The sequence below is a fragment of the Lynx canadensis genome, chromosome E1 (assembly GCF_007474595.2).
Source record: "Lynx canadensis isolate LIC74 chromosome E1, mLynCan4.pri.v2, whole genome shotgun sequence".
Classification (NCBI taxonomy): domain Eukaryota; kingdom Metazoa; phylum Chordata; class Mammalia; order Carnivora; family Felidae; genus Lynx; species Lynx canadensis.
In genome coordinates this window covers 11,907,341-11,922,099 of record NC_044316.2, presented here as the reverse complement: position 1 = coordinate 11,922,099, position 14,759 = coordinate 11,907,341, and the positions used below count along the sequence as shown (strand labels likewise).

Genomic DNA, 14,759 nt, shown 5'->3' with positions numbered 1-14,759 from the left:
CTTGATCTCATGAATCGTGAGATCATGACCTGAACTGAAATCAAGAGTCGGATGCTTAACCAATTGAGCTACCCAGGAGCCCCAACGGATTGTTTTTTTTTTACTATTGAGTTTTGAGTGGTCTTTATATACTATACTTTGTTAGCTATGTGGTTTTCAAATATTTTTATCCCACTCTGTGGGGTTATCTTTTCACCCTCCTGGTAGGGCCTTTTGTATGGCAAAAGTTTGTAATTTTAATGAAGTCCAATTTGCTAGTTTAAGTTTGTGTTTCATTTTGAGTAAATTTTTATAGAAGATTGAACTTTATTTATTTTTTTGCCTGTGGATGTCCAGTTGCTCCATCCAGCACCTTCGTCAAAAGGCTGTCTCTCCTCCGTCGAATTGCTTTAGCACCATTTTCAAAAATTGGGTTGGACATATTTGTGTGGGTCTATTTCTGGGTTCTCTCTTCTGTTCCATTGATCTATGTGTCTCACCTTCCACTAACCTAACAGTCTTGAATACTGTGGATATGTAATAAATCATGTAATTGAGTAGGTGAATTCCTCCTTCTTTATTCTTTTTTTAATTTTTAAAGAACTATTCTAGTTCCTTTGACTTTCCGTATAAGTTTCAGAGTAATCTTGTCTATATTTACAAGTCTTACTGAGCTTTTGATTAGTGATTGCATTAATTCTGTATATCAATTTGGAGAGAATTGACATCTTAGAGTCTTCCAGTCTATGAACATAATAGGTCTTTCCATTTTTTAAGATCTTCTTTGGTTTCTTTCATCAGTGTTGTGTAGTTTTTAGCATGCAAATCTTGTACATGCTTTGTTAGATTTACACCTAAGTGTTTCATTATTTTAAGTGATTGTAAATGGTATTATATTTTTAATTTTGGTGTCCATATATTCACTGCTAGTATATATAGAAATACAATTGATTTTTGTGTCCTGATCTTATACCCTGCATCCTTGTTGAACTCACTTATTAGCTCTAGGAGTTTTTAAAAATACGTTTCATGTTTTTCTACATAGAAAATTGTCTCATGTGTAAACATTTTATTTTTTCTTTCGATCTATATGCTTTCTGTTTCCTTTTCTCGCCTTAACGCACTGGCTAGAAATTCTAGCACTATAGTTCTTTTTTTTTTTTAACGTTTATTTATTTTTGAGACAGAGAGAGACAGAGCATGAGCAGGGGAGGGTCAGAGAGAGAGAGGGAGACACAGAATCCGAAACAGGCTCCAGGCTCTGAGTTGTCAGCACAGAGCTCGACGCAGGGCTTGAACTCACGAACCATGAGATCATGACCTGAGCTGAAGTTGGACACTCAACCGACTGAGCCACCCAGGCGCCCCTCTAGCACTATAGTTCTGAGAGTGGACATCATTGCCTAGTTCCTGATCCTAGAGGGAAAGCATTTCATCTCTCATTTACCTTAAGTATACTGTTAGCTGTAGGTTTTTATAGATGCTCTTTGTCAGTTGAGGAAATTCCCTTCCGTCATGAATAGGTATCGAATTTTGTCAAACGCTTTTTCTACATTAATTGATGTGATCATAGTTTTTCTTTAGCCTGTTAATATAGTGGATTATATTGACTGAGTTTTCAAATATTGAACCAGTCTTGCATACCTGGAATAAACCCCACTTGGTCATGGTATATAATTCTTTTAATTTTTTTGCTGAATTCGTTTGCTAATATTTTGTTGATTTTTGTATCCATATTCATGAGGGATTTTGATCTGTAGTTGTGGTTTTTTTTGTTTTTGTTTTTTTGTTTGATAATGTATCTGATTTTGGTATCAGGTTAATACTACCTTCATAAAATGAATTGGAAAGTGTTTCTTCCTCTTCTGTTTTGTGGAAAAGACTATGGTGTTAATTCTTCTTTGAACACTTGTGATTCCCTGATGAAACCATCCAGGCCTGGAGATGTCTTTTTTGGGAGTTTTTTTTATTTTTTATTTTTCAACATTTATTTATTTTTGAGAGACAGAGACAGAGCGTGAGCAGGGGAAGGTCCAGAGACAGAGGGAGATACAGAATCCAAAGCAGGCTGTAGGCTCTGAGCTGTCAGCACAGAACCCGATGCGGGGCTTGAACCCACAAACTGTGAGATCATGACCTGAGCCAAAACCAAGAGTCAGACACTTCACCGACTGAGCCACCCAGGTACCCCTCTTTTTTGGGAGTTTTAAAATTATATGTCAGTTTCCCTAATAGAGGATCATTCAGATTATCTGTGATTTTAAGAAATTGGTCTATTTCATCTAAATTGTCAAATTAATGCTTGTAGAGTTTTTCATATTATTTTTTTTTTATGTGTGTAGGATCTGTAGTGATACTTCCTATTTGAATCTTGATTTTAATTTATGCCTTTTTCTTCATCAGGCTTGCCAGAAGTTTGTCAATTTTTTTTATCTTTTCAAAGAACCAGCTCTTTGTTTCATTGATTTTACTGTTTTTCTGTTTCAATTTAATTCTTTCTGTTCTTTATGTCCTTCTTTCTTTGGGTATATATTATACGTCTTTTTCTAGGTTCTTGAGGTGGGAGCTTATTGATTGGAAGCTTTTCCTTCTTTCTAATGTAAGCATTTTAATGTTATAACCTTCCTTCTCAGGACTGTTTTAGTTGTGTCCTATAAATTTTGATATGTTACTTTTAACATTTTTCTTTAAGGTTTCTTCCTTGACCCATGGATTATTAAGAAGTATATTGTTTAGCTTCCAGATGTTTGGAGATTTCCTGTTACCTTTCATTGTGGTCAAAGAACATACTCTATGATTTCAGTTCTTTGATCTATTGAGACTTATTTTATGGCCCAGGATGTGATCTATCATGGTAGCTATTCTGTGGTCACTTAAAAAAAGGCATGTTCTGCCGTTTTTTAGTGGATTGTTCTAATAATCGTCGATTAGATTCCGTTGGTTGGTGGTGGTGTTGATTTCTTCTGTATTCTTGCTGATTTTTTAATTTGTTTGTCAGTTGTCGAGAGAGGAGTGTTGAAGTCTCTGACTATAATTGTGGATTTATTTCTCCTTTCAGTTCTGTGAAGTTTTTGCTTCACCTTACTTTGCAGTTTTGTTATTTGGTGCATATACATTTAGGATTGCTTTGTCTTGTGGAAGTGATCCTTTTGTCACCATATAATGTTTCTGTCTCTGGTTATTTTCCTTATTCTAATCTGATACTAATATAGCAATTCTGCTGTCCTTTGATTAATATTTGCAAGATGTATCTTTTCTATTCTTTTACTTTCAGCACACTCGTATCATTATATATGCAGTAAATTTCTTATAGTATGTAGTTAGGTCATTTGAAAAAAATCTTTGTCTCTTTTACTTGTATTTAGGTCATTTACATTTAATGTAATTATTGATATGTTAGGCCATAATTATTTTTTGTTTCCTGTATGTTCTCTTTGATTATTATTTCTCTTTCTTCTTCAACTTTTTTTTTTTTTAGTGATCAATTTCATGATTTATATGTGGTGATTCTATTCAGTATAGATTTTCAGTAATTGCTCCTGGCATTACATTATGTACACAGCTCATCACTGGTGGTGTCACAGTCTACTGGTGGTGTCATTTTACCAGTTGAAGTATAGGTAGTACTTCTTTTTACACCTTTTCCCATTCTGTTGGTAACTGTCTTAAATATTTCCTCTATGTGATTTAGAACCACATTAGACAGTGTTATAATTTTGCTTCAGTCATCAAACACAATGTAGAAAACTCAAGAGAGGGAAAGCCTGATTACATGTATTTTTGCTTACTGTGTTCTTTTATGATGATCCAAGTTTCCTTATTTTATCATTTCCTTTCTTTTGTTTTTTAAAGTTTATTTATTTATATTGAGAGAGAGAGCATGCTAGCACGCTGAGCAGGGGAGGGGCAGAGAGAGGGGGAGAGGGAGAATCCTAAGGAGGCTCCTGACTGTCAGCACAGAGCCCAGTGCATGGCTCCATCTCACGAACCTGTGCTGAGATTGTGACCTGTGCTGAAATCAAGAGTTGGACACTGTTGTCTTTGTTGATTCAGTTTGTGACTCTTCTGGTTCTTAGAATGCTGGCGATTTTTCAATTGAAACCTGGACGTTTTTGTGTTATTTTAGGTGACTGTGGATTGTGTTTGACCCTTGTCTTTCAGTAGGCTTTTTCAGACACTACTCCAATGGGGATGTAGGGGCGGGTGCTGACATCTTCTAGGTGTAAGTAAAAGTCTATGCTCTCCACTTGGCCTCCACTGACACCTGAGGCAAGAGGTTCCTTGTTCCTGCAGAGCTGGAGTGAGAGTTCAGCTCCCCACATGGCTTCCTCTGACTCCACCCCACCAGGGTGAGGGAGGGGGCCTTGTTACTGCTGGGTGGGGGTGAAAAATTCCAGCTCCCTGCCTGGCTTCCCGACACCTTCCTGATAGGGGTGGTGGGGCACCTCTTTGCTGGCAAGGTGGAAGCCTTTGCTGGCACGGGGCTAGGCTGAGGCTTTCCTGTCATGTCTGGCTGGAATAGGGCAGTTATAATCTAAGAATTTTCTGTCTTACCAGGTTCTTCCTTCCCTGGTTCTTCAGCTAGAGAGAGCAGCTTTTATTGGGGCTTTTGTTTGTGCCTGTTGGCATTTCCAGGTTGCTCATTCTTCCAATGCCTGGTCTGGGACGGTGAGACAAAAAGAGAACCCAGGGGCACACGTCTCCATGTTGTTTTTAGGTCTCAAAGTCCCCAGCCCCCTTCTCTGCCACTTTCTCTCCACCTTGCGGAGTCTTATGTTTTTCTTATATACAGTGTCCAGGGTTTTACTTGTACTTAGTAAGAGGAATAGGGCAAATTAACGTCTTACCTGCTTCCCAGGAAGCACAAGTTTCAAGTAACCATTTTTGAAAGGGCTTATGGTTGAGGAGTGTGCCAGACCACCAACAGCCTCTCCCTAGAGACCAGCCAGAAGTGTGGCCTCTGGTTTACTGGATCTGTGAGGGAAGGCTGAGTTTAATGAGAAGAGAAAGAGCTCAGGGGGACACTCTCCTGTCATGACTATTAATGGGGTTTGGACCAGTATGCTTCCTCTTGAAGCATGGGTGGCCTGCTTGAAACAGAACTCAGTCCCTTCCTTTGGGTCCTTACAGCGCATCTTGGATCCTCAGTATCGACAACAAATACCTGCCTCTCCCCTTCACCCTCTTCCCCACCCCCGCCCCTGTGCCCTAGCCAGGAAGCAACATCAAAGCTAGGATACCACTGAGTTGCTAGAGCTCACTCCCCTGTGCCAGCTCTTTTAGGGTTGTCTGTTTCAAAATCTGCGTTTCAGGTTATTATGGGGCTCTCAGAAAGAGAATGCCTTCCAGCCTGTCGGAGGCCCAGCCCCAGCAAAGCAGATGAGGCCAGAGAGGGAGGAATGCTGCCTTACAAGAGCGGCTCTGGTGGCACTAAGGACATACTGATGTGGCTGGGTCTGCTGTCAGAGAAATCGTGGGAGAAGTGGTCGGGCTTCCTGGGATGCCTTTCCCGTGCCTGCAGGACGAAGAGCCGGGTGGCCGAGTCAGGACCACGGGTTATCCGGGAAAGAAGATCAGAGAGTGGGGTATTCCGGTGTGTGGCTCTTGGGCTTGCAAAACGGTTAGTCTCGATGTTCGCAGTAAGAGATGCCTGAGAGTTTTAAGGAGGGATTTGTGCTGTTAGATTGGCTCCTCCTCTCCATCCCCACAGACGCATTCGTTCCACCCCTATGCCTTTGCTTTGACTATGCCTGTCCCCAGAGAGTCTTCTCCACCCCAGGCCACACTTCCGTGGGGGTGGCGGGGAGGGGGGCCCCTCACCTCCGTCACGGTTGCTCCCTCCCTACCTCCCGTTTGCTTGCTTGGATGGCAGTGTAGGGTGGCGGGTACCTTCCTGTCTCCTGATGACCCTAGAATTGCACAGTGGACACCTGGAGGTTCGTGGCATCCAGCTCCAGGTACCAAGTCAACCCTTTTACGAGCTCCTTGTTGCACCCCTACCCTGTCAGGTCTGTGCCTGCTGCCTCTGGCTCCTTCTCTAGGCTCTGTCTGGCGCGTTCTGGCTCCTCTTCTACAAACCCGTGGACTGGGGTCATTGCCCTTTTAAGCCTTTGTCCTGGTGTCTTTGAATGGAGTTTCCCCAAATATGGCCAGGGGCCAGGGGCCGGGGGCGAGAGTCACTTGAAAACTCACATAGTGATGCCCCCTCCTCCGCCCCTCCCAAGGTTTGGGAGAATGACTCACTAGTTTACTTTTACTTGGGACTATGCAGCTATGATGGTAGGAGCAGTCTCTTATTTATCTCTGCTTCCCCACTGCCTGACACTGGGAAATGATTTTTAACGACTTTATTGAGATAAAATTCACATACCGTACAGTTGACCCATTTGAAGTGTATACAGTTTGATGATTTGCAGTATATTCCCAGAGATGTGCATCCATCACCAAAATCAATTTTAGCACATTGTCGTCATCCCAAAAAGAAACCTTTATCCCTTAGCTGTCACCCACTAGTCCTTCCATCCCCTCAGCCCTAGGCAGCCCTAGGCAGCCACTAATCTGCTTTCTGTCCCTATGGATTTGCCTTGGTAAATGCTCCTGATGGAACGTTACCTGCTTCCCAGCTTGCTCTTCCTGTAAAGCACTTGTTTTCCTGCCCTGTGTCCTCCATTGGCCCAGCCTTCCCACTTTTCGGGACAGCCTGCCCACCTGGAAGGGTCCCCTTTGGGTGGTCTGTAGCAAGAAGGACGTGGCAAAGTGAGGCGGGTGCTGCCAGTCTCCCTGGCATAGGGTACACGGGGCCAGCGCACAGTAGGTTCGAGTAAGTGTTGAGTGAATAACAGTGCCAGTGATGGGTTTGTGGTAGGAGCGGGCCAGGATCTGAGGGGACCTCCGGTCTCCCACTGCTCCTTTCGGGGAAAGTGCAGGTAGATGTAGCTATGATAGGAGTTCACCCCAAAGCCCTGCAGCCAGAGAGTAGGAGAGTGGCATGCAGTCAAAACCAGACAGGAGCGTTGTCCAGCCTCCTGAATTCACACGTCAGGGAACTGCCGTCCAAGAAGCGAAGTCACCTGGCCCAGGATCCCCCCCTGGCCCTGACCCATCCATCCTGTGTGTGCATATTCCTGAGTGGTTTGCTTGCCGGCTTAGGGAATGGCTGGGCGCTGCTCGTGTTTGCTGAGAAAACAGACCTTACTCTCCTTGCTTGTGCTTTCCGAGGCAGAATTTCATTCCACCTCCCCCGTGGCCCTCCTGGGTCGTGTCCCTCTAACCCCTGGTTCTCTGCCAGCACCCACCTCCTGTGTTTCATCAAAGCCAGTCCCTCACTCCCTTTCTTCAGCCCACTCCATGCCCCTTGCCTGAAGCCCCTCTTACCTACTTTGTTCACTTTCATGGGGAAAAGCCAGAGCCTCCCCTGGGGGCCTTGAGGACCCTGCAGAAGCCAAGAAAGGGGGAGGTTCTTGGCTTACCCTGGAATGCTGTGTGACCTCTGGCAAGTGACCTTCCCTCTCTGAGTCACAGATTCCACAGCTATAAAATGAGGTGGTGTGACAGGGCGTCCAGTTTGGAAAGTGTTGAATAAAAAGCATGTTAAGAGGACCCCTAAGGCTTTCCCAGAGATTAGTCATGGGTGTAGGGGTTTGGGTTTTAATTTGTGTTACTGCCCCCCAAAGGGTAGCGGACAAATTGGCTTGGTCGTGCCTTTTCCAGCTGCTCTTTGCCAGCTGGGTATGGCTGAAAAGGGACGTGGAGCCAGAGTGTCTGTCTAGATCTTTTAACTCATGTTGAGTTCCTACTGTCAGGGTCTTGGGGGCTGGGGGAACTCTTCATAAAAAAATGAATAGCTAATGCTTATTATGCACTTACAGGCCAAACGCTGTGCTTAGTGGGCTTTTTCTCATACAATTTTTTTGGAGATACAATTTACATATTATAAAATTCACCCTCTTGGGGCGCCTGGGTGGCTCAGTCGGTTAAGTGGCTGACTTCGGCTCAGGTCATGATCTCGCGGTCCGTTTCAGATTCTGTGTCTCCCTCTCTCTGACCCTCCCCCGTTCATGCTCTGTCTCTCTCTGTCTCAAAAATAAATAAACGTTAAAACAACAACAACAACAACAAAATTCACCCTTTTAAAGTGCACAGTTGAGTAGTTTTTAGCATATTCACCAGGTCGTTCATCTATCTCCACTTCCTAATTACAGAACATTTTCATCACCCTCAAAAAGAAACCCCGTACCATTCAGAATGGGGCGCCTGGGTGGCTCAGTCCGATACGCGTCCACCTTCGGCTCAGGTCATGATCTCGCGGTTTGTGAGTCTGGGCCCCGCATCGGGCTCTGTGCTGTCAGTGCAGAGCCTGCTTCAGAGCCTCTGTCTCCCTGTCTCTCTGCCCCTCCCCTGCTTGCACTCCTGAGCTCACTTTGTCTCTGTCCCAAAGAAGATAAACGTTTTTTTTAAAAAATAAAGAAACCCCATGCCTGTTAGCCGCCACTTCCCTTTCCCGCTCCCTCCATGTCCTGGCGACCATTAATCTGCCTTCTGTTTGTGTGGATTTAGCTATTCTGGATATTTCATGTACATGGAATCATACAAAATGTGGTCTTCTGTGTTTGTGTTCTCTCACTTAGCATGTTTCCAGTGTTCATCCCTGTTGTAGAATGTGCCGGTACTTCATGCCCTTTTATTACTAATACTCTGTTGTATGGATAGGCCACATTTTGTTTATCCATTCACGTGTTGCTGGGCATTGGGGCTGTTTCTGCCTCTTGGCAATTGTGAGGAGTGCTGCTATGAACGTTCATGTCCAGGTTTTATTTGAGCACCTGCTTCTAGTTTCCTTGGGTGTATATAGCTAGGAGTGGAGTCCTGGGTCGTGTGGAATTCTATGTTTAACTCTTTGAGGACCTGCCAGATTTTTCCACGGTGGCTGCACCATTTTATATTCCTGTGCTGTCTTACTTACGTTACCTCATCAGTCCTCACATGAGTCTCGTGAGGTATAGATGCAGTTATCATCACCCCCACCTTCCAAGTGGGAGAATTGAGACCCAGCATTTTCAGCCCAATGTCACCTAGCCGGGAAGTTGGTGATTCTTTGGCCAGTGTTAGCCGGGATCACTAAAGCGGTGTCTCTTCTCCCAGGCCTTTTTGTATCGTTAGAATGAGGACTTTTGACTCTGTTGTTTGCGTGACACCTAGTACCCAGCACGCATTACACTCACCTGGTGATTGAAAATACCATTGTTTCCTGACCGTGGTGGCTTGATCAAGAACTTGAGGGAGGCACGTGTTTCTTAGGAGTCCGTGTGCTCTCCAGGTTTTCAGGGTTCTGCTGGGTTTCGTGTTACCTGCTGCACACCAGATTCTGCAGACCTCCCGGAAGCTTCTTGGTCACAAACATCTTTCTTGGAGACTCGGCCTGGGGAATGAGATGCCTGGTGTGTGCTAAGCAGGGGTGACTTCTGGTTTCAGTGAGTGCTTATCTTCAGCTTGGCCACTGAACCTGTTCTCTCTCCGGTCCAAGGCACTGATGACCTCTACCCTCTTTTTTCTCCTCCAGGCAAAACCTATTTATGGTGGCTGGCTGCTCCTGGCTCCAGATGGGACTGACTTTGACAATCCAGTACATCGGTCTCGGGTAAGGTTCTCAGAATGAATTCTCGAAGTGGGAGGACCCTTCTAGGGGCAAGTCGAGGGAGTGGGGAAGGGAGATGGGGAGTTAAGCAATGGGTCGTGGGATGGCAGGATCAGCAGGGAACCCCCATTCGGCAGACTTGTAGGTCCAACAGGAAAAGTCTCCATGATCCTAGTTATGCCACCCTTGAAAAGGAGCTGCTCTCACCTGGTGCCTCCTGTTTCTTGGGTCAGCTTGACTCCAGAAACAGTTAAATGTAAAAAGCAGAATAGCAGTTCAGCAAACATTTGCATTATGCTAATTAGGCTTCCGGTTAGCTCCTTCCCTCCTTGCCTCATCTCTCCTCCCAGGTGAGGAGATGAGCACTAGTGAAGGGATGAGGGACTGGAGGGCCAGCTTTGCTCTGGCCCCATCTCTCCTGGGCACCCCAGCCCAGTAGGGGAGCACCCAGGTCCGCTGGAGCATTGAGACGATTAAACCAACACTGTCCCGAACAGTACTTTGTTCCTCTGCCTGGGGGCCTCTTTGGATGACTAGTTAAAACACCATCTTTCCTTTTCCACGTGTTCTTTTCCAGGTGTTGCGGCCCATACCCTATAAATTGCTCCAGCTCCTCTTCCTTCCCGTCCCCTGGTCCCTGAGGGAGCCTCTGCTCTGCCTCTTGATCTCTGCTGCCCCCTCTGGCCCCAATGCTACACTCTGGGGTGGGGGCCGTGGTGCCCCACAGACCTTGCATTATGCCTGGGCTCTTTAGGATGACTTCTGGTATGGGTTTTGACTTTAAAGATGCCAAATAGGAGCCTTGAAGAGGTTTCCCAGGAAGATTTCAAGTGGCCTCTCCCTGGACACCCAGCATGGGACCAGCCTTCCACGTCCTCTTTGCAAGGCCATTTGGGCAGCCTGTGCCATCCAAGCAGAAGGACGACAGGGGTGACTGTGTTCCAATGCCTGCAGTAACCAGGGAGCAGCTCCCTTTCCTGTTTTATATCTGGGTCATACAGAATTGCCATTTCCAGCTTCTGATGAGAAAAACATTATTACGAATGATATAATTCTGGCCCAAAGCAGAGAGGCGTGATAGCTTAGTTCTTGTGGCCTTATTGCCGATGAAAGTATGAATTTTGTTGGGCTTTTTGAAATGTTCACAATAGGTCATGGATCCCCATGATGATCTCTGGGGTTCAGGGACCAAGAGTCTCTTGTGCTGGACATGTATTCCCCCCGACAAGAAGGAAAGCGTTGGCTCTTGTGGCTCTTTCTGTTCTGCTGTTAGTGCTTTTGGGGTCCACCAGCCCCCACGGCCTGTCTTTTGGGTGGAGCGTGGAGAGGGGCGCCCTTCGCTATCGATCACTCCTCAGACATCAGAGTCATTCCTACGGGTCTCCCTCCTCCTCACTTTTGATTTTTGTTTGCTCACTTATCCTCAGTGAACACTGGAGCCTGACTGCCTTTTCCCTGTCTCTGATTCCCTGTGGGTCATTGGAACAACCCTTTTATAGCAGTTTCCTAGGTTTTTTTTAGAAGTGGGGGATCAGGGCCTGGCATTCTCAGGTTATTCCATACTGTGCCATACAGTTCATCAAATAAAAACTGACACCACGTTATGTGGTAAGTTCTGTGCTGGGTACATAGAAAACACAGAATATACAGAAATACAGAGAAGACTCCCCTGGCTGTCTAATAAATTACCATTCTTATGCCTTGGGTCCCTCTTTTCCTGCCATCTGCCCCAGAAATGAAAGGCGTGGAGCCGGCATTCGTCTGACATAGGCTTGTCAGGCACAGGGACTCCCTCCTAACCACCCACTCTATGCTCCGTTGCAGAAATGGCAGCGGCGGTTCTTCATCCTCTACGAGCACGGCCTCCTGCGCTACGCCCTGGACGAGATGGTGAGTGTCGTTCCGCGCCCACTCCGTGCCTCTCGCTTCCCTTAGGGCCCCTTCATCGCGGCTGCGCTTGGGTCGTCTGCGAGCACAGCGGTGTGCTTGGGTGTTCCTTTGGGAGCCTGGAATTTGAAGAACTTGGGGTGTGTGTGAGAGATGGCCCTGAGAACCCAGACCTTTGCTGGGCGGCATCGTCACAGGTGCGAGTGAGTAGCAAGGGAGGAAGCCCCTGTGTTCCAGGCTGACAGGAGTCCCACTTGGCCAGTTAGCGAGAAGCAGAACAGGCTGTGGGCCTGCGGGGACGGGTGGGAGGCCGACCCTGGGCATGCGTGTGTGAGTTGAGCACATGTGCATTCACGTGCTGTCGTCCCACGACTGCCTCTCAGTTCCATTGCCGCAGTTAGTCTCGTCCTGTTGGACCTTCAGGGGCCTCCTGGCCACGGGGTCAGTTTTCTCCTGGTGGCTGAAACAGGACACGGGGCTCCTTCCTGCCCTGCCGCGCACCAGCTTTGCTCTGGTTTGCTCCCTGCTTCCTGGGCTGGATGAATGTTTATTGCTCTTGGTCCAGAGGCAAACCTGAAAACCAACCAGGTGGAAAGTTGTTGTGGCTTTTCATTTTCCATCCACGTCGCCTGAGTTTTTCTCTACGGAGATCGGTCTCTCCTAACTAATCTAAAGTATGACTGAGTTCCAAGTTTTATGAAGGGTTGAAGGCAGAAGATTTTAGTACCTTTTCCTGTTCCACTTGAGTTTGTGTGCATTTACGTGGGCAGCATTTTTAACCGGGACTGTCCTGGAAAATCGGGTCATACTGTGTGAAATAGGTTGACCCCCATCCCACCCAGAGTTCATTTTCTTTTCGCTACAGGAGTGAGGGCAGGGTCCTGGAAGTGTGAGCAGAGACAACTGTCCTCTCCAAGGACCTTGTAGGCTGTTGGGACATTTGGATTTTAGGGTGGTCAGTAGAGCTGGGTGACAAGGCCACAAGTGAGTCCATTTCCAAATGGGGGTCCTAATATTTGTGATGTGATACTTTCTCTTTTCTGTTTCTCAGCTGAATTAGTGGGTATGATATTTAGGTAATGGAATTAGCAGGTATGATACCTGTTCTATATCAACCATTACCTCATTGGTTCCTTCTTTCTCATTCTTTCTGGTGAGTGTATTAGAACAGTGTAATGGGCCCCAGAGGGTTTTTGCCATGGAAGCATCTGTGGTCCGAAGTAGATTGGAGGTGAGCATCGGTGGGGTGTGGTAGAATTCACTAGAAAAAGGAGCAGGGGAACCGATTCACTTGGATACCCGTTTCCTTCAGGGAAAAGGTATGCAGGCCTGGAGGCAGACCCGGCCCTGCCCTCTGCACTCTTCCAGCTTGGCCATCGTGCAGGTCGTAGCCCCAGGTGGGAGATGGGCTTCTGCAAGCCTTGAAGTTTACTTTGTCCTCCCTGTGCTTGGCTGCCTTGTTCTTAAGTCCCCCAAAGCCTAACAGTAGTAGAGAAGGAGCCTCAGAGGTCACTGGCTTACATCCAGGCTGGGCTACACCGTGAACCCTCCCGAAAAAGAGTTCCCTGGACTTTGCTTGGAGACCGATTATTCTGGTCAGGAAACCTTTCTGTAGGTCTACTGGAGTCCAGTACAGTCTTTTGTTCCCTTCAGCTCAGTTGCACATGCACAAAGCGAGGGTGGCTACCGTGGATGCCTTTGTGTCTGCACAAATGGAGAGCACATGATGCATCCCAAGAGCTGCTCCTAAAGAATCGAGGCTGGTGAGCCGTGAGTACTGACACCTTGCAGTACGTTTTGGTCTCCCAGCAACCCAGATGTTGGTTGGGTATTATTTCACGTGCCGCTGGGGCAGAGGTCAGACCGTGCCAGCCACATGGGAAAAGAAGCCCCGGGAAAAGTGTGGGCTACAGAGAGGGCATTGTGGGGGATGCCCAGAGTTGAGTTTTGGGCCATGGGCCACTTTCTGGCAGATGACCTTGGAGCCGAAGAGGCTGACCTGGTGTGCCATTTAGTGTTGAAATGTTAGTGTGGGCATTGCAGGGATGCTGCACCTCCAGGGAGTAGAGAGGCGTTATTTCTGTGAGTGAAAAAAGACAGTGTCAGTTGTGTTGAAATACCTTTAAAGCAGCATCTCAGGTGTGTGAGGGTTTTTTTCCCTGTTGTGTTAGGAAAGTGCTTTGGGGGAAAGTTGCAGGAAAGCGTCTGGCCTGCAGTTGACAAGAGGCTGGGTGAAGGAGGCAGTCAGATGCCAGCTGCCCATGGTCAGCATTGGCGGCCGTTGCAGGTGGGCTCTATCTTGCAAGGGCTGGAGGGGCCTCTCCCACCCCAGTGGTCCGTATCAGGCCTCGTTCTTCCTGGCGACTCCCCAGTGAGCACAATCCAGAATCCTGGAGCCCCAACCCAAAGGTCAGCTTTCCCGACGCCTAGACGCCTGCCTCTGCCCGGCTGGCAGGGTCCTGAGACCTGGAGCGGGAGAGCTTTGCAGGCAGGCTCTTGTCTGAACTGAACGCAGCCGTGCTGGGAGTTTCTCTTAGAGTACGTAAAGTAGAGCCATGGTCCTCAGCTGGGGACCGCTGTGCCTCTCAGGGCCACTTGGCAACGTCCGGAATCTTCGACTCTTGCAACTGTGCAGGTTGCTCTGGACACCTAAGGGTAGAGGCCAGGATTGCTGTGACGCACGGGACAGGCCTCACAACAGGGAACGATCCGGCCCCAAATGTCAGCAGTGCTAAGGCTGAGAGACCCTCCCGGGTGATCTGGTCAGTGGCTTGTGTAAAATTTTTTTTATTTTTTGAATTAAAATATAAGTTTGACTTGCTTTCTTTTCACCCCTGTTCTTGAGGTGAGGAAGGACTCCACTGTCTGATTTCCTGGGAGTGGGGGAGGTGAATGGGGCAGCGTTAGCCAGCTGGCTGGCGTGGTAAATGCCAGACGTGGAATGGGGTAGGCCTGTTCCTGGAATGCAGTGGTTTCTGCCAGGGTTCCCGCACATTGGGAGTCCACAGGTCTAGGAGGATTGCCTATGTGCGTAGCTGCTACCCAGGGAGCATATACGTACCACTTCCTGCGCTGTGTTCAGACCACCATGCTGTATAATGGCCACACCTTAGTGTTGGTTGGTCTCTAACAGCAGCGGCCCCGGCTCCGGGAAGCCTGTAGCCACTGCTGGTCCTTCCGCTCCTGCCGAGCCCGCGACCCCCCCCCCCCGCCCGCCCCCTCGACCCTCCTGCTCAGAGCTCCTCTACTGCCTGTAATA

General features: G+C 47.4%; 1 protein-coding gene across 1 annotated transcript in view; it reads left to right on the top strand.

The window, feature by feature from the left end:
• The window catches only part of LOC115500340 (myosin phosphatase Rho interacting protein), a 153,647-nt gene that overhangs the window by 23,868 nt on the left and 115,020 nt on the right, over window positions 1–14,759 (top strand). Inside the window, 2 exon segments of the mRNA XM_030294634.1 lie at window positions 9,539–9,616; window positions 11,438–11,503. Of these exon segments, the coding sequence (XP_030150494.1) occupies window positions 9,539–9,616; window positions 11,438–11,503 (144 nt within the window).